Source organism: Bombina bombina, chromosome 1 (genome assembly GCF_027579735.1).
Source record: "Bombina bombina isolate aBomBom1 chromosome 1, aBomBom1.pri, whole genome shotgun sequence".
NCBI classification, from domain to species: Eukaryota; Metazoa; Chordata; class Amphibia; order Anura; family Bombinatoridae; genus Bombina; species Bombina bombina.
In genome coordinates this window covers 881,770,019-881,782,791 of record NC_069499.1, presented here as the reverse complement: position 1 = coordinate 881,782,791, position 12,773 = coordinate 881,770,019, and the positions used below count along the sequence as shown (strand labels likewise).

General features: G+C 37.3%; 1 protein-coding gene across 1 annotated transcript in view; it reads right to left on the bottom strand.

Annotated features, from left to right (window-relative positions):
* Positions 1–12,773, bottom strand: part of RPGRIP1L (RPGRIP1 like) — a 440,055-nt gene that overhangs the window by 411,488 nt on the left and 15,794 nt on the right. Inside the window, exon 2 of the mRNA XM_053715755.1 lies at positions 4,847–4,938. Coding sequence (XP_053571730.1) covers positions 4,847–4,938 — 92 coding nt within the window. The remainder of the gene's footprint in view (positions 1–4,846; positions 4,939–12,773) is intronic.

The following is a 12,773-nucleotide window of genomic DNA, read 5'->3' as shown; positions in this document are numbered from 1 at the left end:
GGCATCTATGTCATGACGCCAGATACGAGGGCGCGCTACTATGACGTCAATGTTGCGTGTCTGATAGAGACACGAGTGGTTGTATGGCAGTGACTATGTATGTATATAAGGAGTGTACTTTTAACTGTTTGTCATTAGTTTTAGGTGCTCTGATGTACTTGTTTCTTTGACATTTGACAAAGGCACAAGAAATGTGCCGAAACGTTATGTCTGGATTTTAAATTGAACCAATAAAGGAATCTTTTTATACAAAAAGACCAGTGAGTGCCTGCATCTTTGGATTGTTTGGATACGCTTATAGCAGTGCACAGTGGCATTTGTCGTTTTTGGGTGAGATTGTGCTGTCCTGTTTGGACTCTATATATATATATATATACATACACACATACACACATACACAGGAGCTAAAACAATGCTGATGGGAGAGCTTAAAATATAAATGGTGTTTATGGGATCTATTTTGAGAAAAACTCATTAATTACAAGCCAATACATAATGGACAAGATTACAAGTGGTTCGCTAAATATCGCTTGTTATCAAGCGATATTAGCGCTCCACTTTGTAATACCAACGCACGATAATGTGCGCTGGTATTACAAGTTAAACACAATGCAAACGGAGCTCGCACTCGCATTGCTATGAAGCATTGCGCTCATGAGAGCACGCTTCCATAGGCTCCTATGGGAGCCTCGTTCTGATGCCATCACAGCGAAGGGGTTAAGTAGCGAAGCGATTGGCAGCATTTTTAAATATATATGATTATATACATAGATTTATGTGTTAATATGTGTATATACACATATTAAACACATAAATCTATGTATATAATCATATACATATATATTTACATTGTCTATGGGGGAAAACAGTTCCATAGACCACAATGTAAAGGCACTTTTCAGTGACGGGTTTTTTTTTTCTAACACCCCCCTCCCATCAACTTTAGACCCCAAAAAATGTTTAATTTAGAACTAATCTCTGGTTTATTTTCAGAGTGCTAATTGCTACTGCAAGCTTGCAGTAGCAATAACCAGCCAATTGTAATAGCTGGTTAATTATTGCAACCCCAAAGAGACAGCCAATAAAGTTGGGAAGTAGTATGAGTAGAGATAACCATTTATTCATTTGGAAGAATATGAAATATATTTTAATAAATGTTTAATAAGTATTAATTAAAAAAAATTAATTCAGCAGTGGTGTTTAAAATGTTTCAATGCACATGTAAATACATTAACAGCATATAATTCCCACTATTGCAGTGGACCTGTTTTGTTTCTGCAACTGAATAGATACTGAACCACTTTTTTTTCTTTCGTGATTCAGATAGAGCATGCAATTTTAAGCAACTTTCCAATTTACTCCTATTATCAATTTTTCTTTATTCTCTTGGTATCTTTATTTGAAAAAAAACATGAATCTAAGCTTACGAGCCAGACCATTTTTTGTTCAGCACCCTGGATAGTGCTTGCTGATTGGTGACTGCGTTAAGCCACCAATCAGCAAGCACTACCCAGATGCTGAACCAAAAATGTGCCGGCTTGTAAGATTACAGTCTTGCTTTTTCAAATAAATTAGAAAGTTGTTTAAACTTTATCTGAAATCATGAAAGAAAAATATTGGGTTCAGTGTCCCTTTAATAAAACAATAATCAACGACTTCTAACAGATACATCAAAAAAATTAGAAGGTAAAATGGAGGAAAGAGGAAAATAAGAAATAAAAGTGATAGAAGGATAGTGATTTCAACTTGATTAATTATTCCTAATTGTCCCATATATCAAGAAGCCCATAGTAGCTATTAAACAATGTGTATCCAAAATCAAATCCTGACCTATCCTTTACAATACTTATCAATCTTCTAGTATTAAAACAGTGTATTCAAGAAAAAAGACCCTGCATATGTGTATACATAATGTTGAAATTAGTAAAAAAAAAAAAATTCAGGACACAACTACCACATATGTGGTTAGTTCTCCCTGTTGTCACTACTCAGTAGAACGGGACAGACAACAGATTGAATTATTTGTTCCATTTACCTACTGCTCAAATATTTATAGTTTTTTCCCCAGGACGTAATTTAAAGCCAGATTACAAGTGGAGTTGTAATTAATGCTCCCACCCTAACCCCGCTAGAAGTAAGCTTTTTGCGTGAATCAAGTAGCGCTCGTATTACAAGTTGAAAGTAAAAAGTTTTTGCTTGCGCCCTAACCCAATGCGCGCAAAAAAGCCGAACTTTCAATATCGCAAACTTGTTAACGTATTCCCCGTAGAAGTCACAAGAGCAAAAACAGTGGGGAAAAAAACTAAATTTATGCTTACCTGATAAATTTATTTCTCTTGTGGTGTATCCAGTCCAGGGGTTGATCCATTACTTGTGGGATATTCTCCTTCCCAACAGGAAGCTGCAAGAGAACACCCACAGCAGAGCTGTCTATATAGCTCCTCCCCTAACTGCCACCCCCAGTCATTCGACCGAAGACAAGCAAGAAAAAAGGAGAAACTATAGGGTGCAGTGGCGACTGTAGTTAAAAATAAAAAACACCTGCCTAAAAATGACAGGGCGGGCCGTGGACTGGATACACCACAAGAGAAATAAATTTATCAGGTAAGCATACATTTTGTTTTCTCTTGTAAAGGTGTATCCAGTCCACAGGTTCATCCATTACTTGTGGGATACCAATACCAAAGCTTTAGGACACGGATGAAGGGAGGGACAAGGAAGGCCCTTAAACGGAAGGTACCACTGCCTGTAAGACCTTTCTCCCAAAAATAGCCCCCGAAGAAGCAAAAGTATCAAATTTGTAGAATTTAGAAAAGGTATGAAGCGAAGACCAAGTCGCCAACCTTAAAAATCTGTTCAACAGAGGCCTCATTTTTAAAAGCCCATGTGGAAGCTACCGCTCTAGTGGAATGAGCTGTAATTCTTTCAGGAGGCTGCTGGCCAGCAGTCTCATAAGCTAAGCGTATTATACTTCTTAGCCAAAAAGATAGAGAAGTTGCCGAAGCCTTTTGGCCTCTCCTCTGTCCAGAGTAGACAACAAACAAAGCAGATGTTTGACGAAAATCCTTCGTAGCTTGTAAATAAAAACTTTAAAGCACGAACCACATCAAGATTGTGTAAAAGACGTTCCTTCTTTGAAGAAGGATTAAGACATAATAAAGGAACAACAATCTCCTGCTTGATGTTCTTATTAGATACTACCTTAGGAAGAAACCCAGGTTTGGTACGCAAAACTACCTTATCTGCATGGAAAATCAGATAAGGGGAATCACACGGTAAAGCAGATATATATATATATATATATATATATATATATATATATATGTGTGTGTGTGTGTGTGTGTGTTTATGTGTATATATGTCTATAAATATATATAGACGGATAAACGGATGAAGGGGAGCTGTCCCCGAAACGTCACGTAAATAAAAGCTTCTATTGCTTATCCTCAAGCCCAGCAAGTGCAGTCTTCTATTACATATATATATATATATATATATATACACACATATAAATACATATGTACACAGTCACTTATATGTATGCATCTCTGTTTTTTTCTAGCACCTGAGAGCTCATATCTTTGAGCCTTGATAATTTTGTGTGCAATTCTTTGAAATTATTGTCATTAGATGGTGTTATCATGAGTGTAACTGTACTTAGTAATGTATTTTATGTGTTTTGCAAAACAGTTAACCAGAGCTCTGAGGACGCACTATCCAGACACGCGTTAACTTCAATTGCGCTCAAATGATCGTGTTTACTTTCAACTTGTAATATGAGTGCTACACCCGTTGCGCACAGTCAACAGTAGCGGGTAACCCCTTTTCGCTTGCATGAAACTGTAAGTGTGCCACTTGTAATCTAGCCCTTAATGGGCACGCCATCAGCCTTATTTTACAGACCACCTGACTACAATTTAAGCCAATAATAAGATAACATTATTTTCTTTTTTAATGTTTCTTGCACAAACTATCATTGAAATAATTTACGTTAAATGATGCAATTAATCTGTGTGTTGGATAGCTTAAATTGTCTACTTGATTTATTTTATTGCTTAAAGGGACAGTCTAGTCAAAAACTTTCATGATTAAGATAGGGCATGCAATTTTAAACAACTTTCCCATTTAAATTTACCATCAAATTTGCTTTGCTCTTTTGGTATTCTTTGTTGGAAGCAAAACATAGGTAGGCTCATATACCAATTTCTAAGCCATTGAAGGCCGCCTTTCAACTCAATGCTTCATAATGCCATTCATTTGGCAACATTTTCTGTGCAGAGCAAGGACATGTTAATAATTAAGGGATATTTTGCACAATAGTATGTTATACCCAGTTGGAAAATGGCTTATCTAGGGGGAGCAGAAGTCACACTAACAAATATGTTATAGATTAGCTAAATTTTGTAATTATATTACCGGTATCAAAATCATGGTTAAGACCAAATATCTCCCTCAGGGGCAAGGACTCTTAAACTTAAAGGGTTTGCACCAATCAAAACTTGAATTTACATTTTTTTAGGTTACTTGATATATTAAAGTGTTATATATATTTGTATGACTAGGAATTAATGATATCTGCTATAAGGCACAGTCATTAGTTTTGCTACATTTCATATTGTATAACTAATTTCATATCAAATTAATGAGGTCATTTGCCTTTAATTACAGCAGTCTTGTGATTATGTAGTGATAATCTGGATAATTATAATTTATATTACAAAATGGAAGACAAAAAATGATTTGTTAAATGTGAACTATTTTAAATCAGTATCTGGCGAATACTATTTTACGCTACCCCCCCCCCCTTAAAGAAAAAAACACAGCAAATGATTTGCAGGTGTCAGACCGTGAGCTCCTCCAATTCCTGAGAGTAGGGGTCCTACATCCTTTTCGGGCAGGTCTGCTGCAGTCTCATCTGTAGGAACAGCCATGTTGAACCTGTAAAGAGACAGAAAGTTAGTTTTGAAATAGTACTGTGTATTTTTGAATGCTCCAAGAATAACTGTGCTCCATAATATCAAAAAATAATGTTTCCACACACATGCTTTGATGACTTATCTTCTCAAGATTTTCAGGTTTATTCACTTAAAAGGACAATAAACAACCCTTGCTTTTGTGGGAAATCATGCTTCTCCCACGCCCTCTAGAAAGGCCAAAAATCTAATTCTCTAACCTGCAAACCAAAAAGCTATTTTAGACAATTTGCAACATTCTAAAACCCTAAATTACAGATTTTGTTTTTTGGCCTATAGGGAGCGTGAGACAAAGCACAATTTTACACAAAACAAGAAGCATATAATATCCCTTTTTATTATCTGATTCACCATTTAAATGCTAATGAGAAATGCTAAAAATGGCAATTTTTAAAATAACAGTCAAAATAACTTACTGTTACATGCATCTATAAAAGACAAAACAACTAAAACTAAAATTCTTAATTAAAAAAAAAAAAAAAAGACTTCTGATTTTCTGAGTCAAGAACTACATATTTTCTGCCATTAAAGGAAATAGAGGGTTATGGTTAGTTAAGTTTTAAAAAACAGAACAAACAACCCCCAGAGGTTTATATGTCTCAGAATCTTGTTTTCCTTTGCCCCTATTTTAACTTTGGCTACTAAGTATTTCATTAGTATTATGCTTTAGCAGAAAATATTTTATCAGTATAATAATATATGTGTGTGAACACACTTCCTCCCTGGTGGCCATACATTTCAGTTTCCTTATTTGTGTTGTAAACAAATTAAAATATCTGCAATTACTACAAAAATTCAAACTGTATTTATCAGCGGCATTTGCCATTAACTTGGCAGATTTCAGTGTGGTCACAATGGCTGGGCCAAATAGAGTGATATTTAGCCCAAAACGAATAATAATAGCAACCACACATCCTGTTGAGATTTTAGATACCTCAAAAATGACAACCTCTGAGAATAGTAATCAATATTATTTGGCTTTAATCGGGTTAATAAATTTGTATTTATTTTCTAAACACCATGGGCGCGATCCGATATAGATCGCAGTTTGCGGCGCAAGCGAGGGAACCGGCGTCGCCCGCAGTTTCAGCTCGCAACTCAAGCCATCCCATATAGGTCGCCGTCAGATGCTAACGTGCCGTAAGTCTCACAAACCAGCGATGTCCAGAAATCTGCGTAAGTACAAATTTCTGGCGTCGCCAGTGACTTGCGGCACGTTAGAAACTGCCGGCGCCTATAAAACCTGACTAAAGTCTAAAACACCCGCACTGTCTAACACGCCTCCCTAACATAGCCCGCACTGTCTAACACGCCTCCCTAACATAGCCCGCACTGTCTAACACGCCTCCCTAACATAGCCCGCACTGTCTAACACGCCTCCCTAACATAGCCCGCACTGTCTAACACGCCTCCCTAACATAGCCCGCACTGTCTAACACGCCTCCCTAACATAGCCCGCACTGTCTAACACGCCTCCCTAACATAGCCCGACACGTCTAACCCTCTATCCGCTATCCCCCCTCACTATCCTAACAATAAAAAAGCTATTAACCCCTAAACCGCCGCTCCCGTACCCCGCCGCAACCTAATAAAGTTATTAACCCCTAAACCTGCTCTCCCGTACCCCGCCGCCAGCTATATTATATCTATAACCCCCTAAAGTGAGCCCCTAACACCGCCGCCAGCTATATTAAAATTATTAACCCCTAATGTAAGCCCCTTACACCGCCGCCATCTCTATTAAAATGATTAACCCCTAATTTAATCTACCTACCCCGCCGCCAGCTATATTATCTATATTAACCCTAAGTATATTATAGTTAATATAGGTATTACATTATATATATTAACTATATTAACCCTAATTATATTAGGGTTAATATAGTTAATATAGTTACTATAGTATTTATATTAACTATATTAACTCTATCTAACCCTAACTAAATTTATATTAAATTAATCTAATTCATTTATAAACTAAAATATTCCTATTTAAATCTAAATACTTACCTATAAAATAAACCCTAAGATAGCTACAATATAATTAATAATTACATTGTAGCTATGTTAGGGTTAATATTTATTTTACAGGTAAATTGTTAATTATTTTAACTAGGTATAATAGATATTAAATAGTTATTAACTATTTAATATCTACCTAGTTAAAATAATTACCCAATTACCTGTAAAATAAATCCTAACCTAAGTTACAAATACACCTACACTATCAATAAATTTAATAAACTACAAACATCTATCTAAAAATACAATTAAATTAACTAAACTAAATTACAAAAAAAAACAAACACTAAATTACAAAAAATAAAAAAAAGATTACAAGATATTTAAGCTAATTACACCTATTCTAAGCCCCCTAATAAAATAATAAACCCCCAAAATAAAAAAAATTCCCTGCCCTATTCTAAATTAAACAAATTTCAAAGCTCTTTACCTTACCAGCCCTTAAAAGGGCCTTTTGTGGGGCATGCCCCAAAGAATTCAGCTCTTTTGCATACAACAAATACAATACCCCCCCCCCCATTACAACCCACCACCCACATACCCCTATTCTAAACCCACCCAAACCCCCCTTAAAAAAGCCTAACACTACCCCCCTGAAGATCTCCCTACCTTGTCTTCACCACACCGGGCCGAACTCCTGATCCGATCCGGGCGATGTCTTCCTCCAAGCGGCAAAGAAGAATTCTTCCTCCGGCGATGTCATCCTCCAAGCGGCAAAGAAGAATTCTTCCTCCGGCGATGTCATCCTCCAAGCGGCAAAGAAGAATTCTTCCTCCGGCGACGTCTTCCTCCAAGCGGCAGCAAAGTCTTCATTCTTCCGGCGGCATCTTCAATCTTCTTTCTTCGCTCCGCCGCTGCGGAGCATCCATCCCGGCCGACTGCTGAACTTGGAATGAGGTACCTTTAAATGACGTCATCCAAGATGGCGTCCGCCGAATTCCGATTGGCTGATAGGATTCTATCAGCCAATCGGAATTAAGTTAAAAAAATCTGATTGGCTGATTGAATCAGCCAATCAGATTCAAGTTCAATCCGATTGGCTGATCCAATCAGCCAATCAGATTGAGCTCGCATTCTATTGGCTGATCGGAACAGCCAATAGAATGCGAGCTCAATCTGATTGGCTGATTGGATCAGCCAATCGGATTGAACTTGAATCTGATTGGCTGATTCAATCAGCCAATCAGATTTTTTTAACTTAATTCCGATTGGCTGATAGAATCCTATCAGCCAATCGGAATTCGGCGGACGCCATCTTGGATGACGTCATTTAAAGGTACCTCATTCCAAGTTCAGCAGTCGGCCGGGATGGATGCTCCGCCGCCGCGGAGCGAAGAAAGAAGATTGAAGATGCCGCCGGAAGAATGAAGACTTTGCTGCCGCTTGGAGGAAGACGTCGCCGGAGGAAGAATTCTTCTTTGCCGCTTGGAGGATGACATCGCCGGAGGAAGAATTCTTCTTTGCCGCTTGGAGGAAGACATCGCCCGGATCGGATCAGGAGTTCGGCCCGGTGTGGTGAAGACAAGGTAGGGAGATCTTCAGGGGGGTAGTGTTAGGCTTTTTTAAGGGGGGTTTGGGTGGGTTTAGAATAGGGGTATGTGGGTGGTGGGTTGTAATGGGGGGGGGTAGTGTATTTGTTGTATGCAAAAGAGCTGAATTCTTTGGGGCATGCCCCACAAAAGGCCCTTTTAAGGGCTGGTAAGGTAAAGAGCTTTGAAATTTGTTTAATTTAGAATAGGGCAGGGAATTTTTTTTATTTTGGGGGTTTATTATTTTATTAGGGGGCTTAGAATAGGTGTAATTAGCTTAAATATCTTGTAATCTTTTTTTTATTTTTTGTAATTTAGTGTTTGGTTTTTTTTGTAATTTAGTTTAGTTAATTTAATTGTATTTTTAGATAGATGTTTGTAGTTTATTAAATTTATTGATAGTGTAGGTGTATTTGTAACTTAGGTTAGGATTTATTTTACAGGTAATTGGGTAATTATTTTAACTAGGTAGATATTAAATAGTTAATAACTATTTAATATCTATTATACCTAGTTAAAATAATTAACAATTTACCTGTAAAATAAATATTAACCCTAACATAGCTACAATGTAATTATTAATTATATTGTAGCTATCTTAGGGTTTATTTTATAGGTAAGTATTTAGATTTAAATAGGAATATTTTAGTTTATAAATGAATTAGATTAATTTAATATAAATTTAGTTAGGGGTGTTAGGGTTAGATAGAGTTAATATAGTTAATATAAATACTATAGTAACTATATTAACTATATTAACCCTAATATAATTAGGGTTAATATAGTTAATATATATAATGTAATAACTATATTAACTATAATATACTTAGGGTTAATATAGATAATATAGCTGGCGGCGGGGTAGGTAGATTAAATTAGGGGTTAATCATTTTAATAGAGATGGCGGCGGTGTAAGGGGCTTACATTAGGGGTTAATAATATTAATATAGCTGGCGGCGGTATAGGGGGATTAGATTAGGGGTTAATAATTTTTATATAGGTGGCGGCGGTGTAAGGGGTCAGATTAGGGGATAGATAAGGTAGATGGCGGCGGTTTTAGACGCTCACAGTAGGGGGTTAGTTTATGTAGATGGCGGCGGGGTCCGGGAGCGGCGGTTTAGGGGGTAATAACTTTATTAGGGATTTCGGGGGGGGATCGCGGTTGACAGGGAGATAGATATTGCGCATGCGTTAGGTGTTAGGTTTATTTTAGCAGATCGCGGTTGACAGGGAGATAGACATTGCGCATGCGTTAGGTGTTAGGTTTTATTTAGCAGATCGCGGTTGACAGGGAGATAGACATTGCGCATGCGTTAGGTGTTAGGTTTATTTTCTAGTTAGTTTAGGGAGTTACGGGGCTCCAATAGTCAGCGTAAGGCTTCTTACGGCTGCTTTTTGTGGCGAGGTGAAAATGGAGTAAGTTTTCTCCATTTTCGCCACGTAAGTCCTTACGCTGCATATTGGATACCAAACTGCGCGGGTTTGGTATACCTGCCTATGGCCCAAAAAACTGCGGGCGACGGCAGAAATATACGGGCGTAACTTCTAGGTTACGCCGTATATAGGATACCAAACCCGCGCAAATATTGGCGTCGCCGGCTTTTGCGGGCGACGATTTATATCGGATCGACCCCCATTTATTTAGGCCCAGAACAATGGTTACAACAAGCATTGCATGCACAGTTATTTACAAAAATGTATAGCTGATTAACTCTGACATCAGTACAATGAATGCATCCTTGGTGCAGAAGTTCAGAAGTGGCTGGATATATACTCACCCTATGTACACTTACCTGTTACTCAAGCATGGGCACAGTTGGATTGTTAACAGTGACAAAAGCTGAATTTAAAGGGACATGAAACTCATTTATTTTTCTTTTGTGATTCAGATAGAGTATACAATTTTAAACAACTTTCCACTTTACTTCTATTATCAAATCTGATTCATTCTCGCGGTATCCTTTGTTGAAGAAGCAGCAATGCACTAATTGGATCTAGCTGAACACATCAGATGAACTAATGACAAGAGGCATGTATGTGCAGTCGCCAATAACCAGCTAGCTCCCAGTAGTGCATTGCTGCTCCTAAGCTGAACTATGTAAACTTTTCAACAAAGGATACCAAAAGAACAAAACAAATACGATAATAGAAATTAATTGGAAAGTTGTTTTAAACTACATGCTTTTTCTGAATCATGAAAGTTTAATTTTGACTTTACTGTCCCATTAATCTGGCTATAAGGAGACATTTTTAACAGGCCTATGCTGTGAACATTATGTTGTGGCTAAATAACCTTTACATTATGTACTCTATCTATAATGACCATTTAAGGGTTTAGCACAATTGTGTTAATACCTTGCACATAAATGTAACTACTATTAATATAGTTCAAGAAACACTTAGCTCATATACAGTTTTCAATGATAAGGAAAGATGCAGGGAAGAAGATTAACCCATTCACTGTAAAGTGATGCAGTGCAGGACTCAATGAAAGCTAAACTTAAAGGAACAGTCAACACCTTTTAATTACATTTGTGTTGTGTTGTTGGTATAGAACACTGGTTTTCAAACCAGTTCTCCGGCCTCCCTAACAGCCCAGATTTTGAGGATATCTGAACTAGAGCACAGGTGAAATAATGTTAGTAAACATGGAAATTTTATCTGCTCTCACCCAATTTAATCTTGAAAATCTGGCCTGTTGGAGAGGCCTAAGGACAAGTTTGAAAACCAATGGTAAATAATAATATATCAGCCAAGTCTTAAAGTGATTGTAAAGTTTAATGATTTAAAGCCATTAGTATCTAAAAATAATCTTTAGAATCAGCGGTATGTTTACAGTAACTAAATGGTAAGTATTTAAAAAAAGAAGCGTCTTTGTAAAGTTTAATGAATTAAAGTAGCCATGTTTTAAAGATTATTTTTAGATACTGGGCTTTAAATCATTAAACTTTATAATCCCTTTAAAGTTTTTAAAATAAATTAACATGCTTTTTACGGCAATTGTATTTCAATAGACAAACTCCACCCACAATTTGTCTTATTTGAGGGAGCCAATCCTGGTATTAGTCTACAAACAACAAAGCTACCCCAGGTCATACAGTTAGTATACAGTACTTGTTGTTATCTGATAAAGCCAATTAGGGAAAGATGTGTAGCAGGGTGCATTTCAATGTCTGAAAATTAGAAATTGCTCAGTTTTCAGAGCTAGATTACATGAAACGGGACAAAATTAAAAAAAAATGAATATATACTGTAAAGTTGTTTCATTCTGAATAAATAAACATTGTATATGCAAATCTCAAGGGCCTAGATTTAGAGTTTTGTCGGTAAGGACCCGCGTAGCTAACGCCGGCTTTTTTCTGGCCGCACCATAAAAATAACTCTGGTATTGAGAGTCCACATAAAGGCTGCGTTAGGCTCCAAAAAAGGAGCGTAGAGCATTTTTAACGCAGCTTCAACTCTCGATACCAGAGTTGCTTACGCAAGCGGCCAGCCTAAAAAACGTGCTCGTGCACGATTCCCCCATAGAAAACAATGGGGCTGTTTGAGCTGAAAAAAAACCTAACACCTGCAAAAAAGCTGCGTTCAGCTCCTAACGCAGCCCCATTGTTTGCTATGCGGAAACACTTCCTACGTCTGCACCTAACACCCTAACATGTACCCCGAGTCTAAACATCCCTAAACTTACACTTATTAACCCCTATTCTGCCGCCCCCGCTATCGCTGACCCCTGCATATTATTATTAACCCCTAATCTGCCGCTCCGTAAACCGCCGCTACTTACATTATCCTTATGTACCCCTAATCTGCTGCCCTAACATCGCCGACCCCTATATTATATTTATTAACCCCTAATCTGCCCCCCACAACGTCGCCTCCACCTGCCTACACTTATTAACCCCTAATCTGCCGAGCGGACCTGAGCGCTACTATAATAAAGTTATTAACCCCTAATCCGCCTCACTAACCCTATAACAAATAGTATTAACCCCTAATCTGCCCTCCCTAACAACACCTAACTTCAATTATTAACCCCTAATCTGTCGACCGGAGCTCACCGCTATTCTAATAAATGTATTAACCCCTAAAGCTAAGTCTAACCCTAACATTAACACCCCCCTAAGTTAAATATAATGTTAATCTAACGAAATTAATTAACTCTTATTAAATAAATTATTCCTATTTAAAGCTAAATACTTACCTGTAAAATAAATCCTAATATAGCTACAATATAAATTATAATTACATT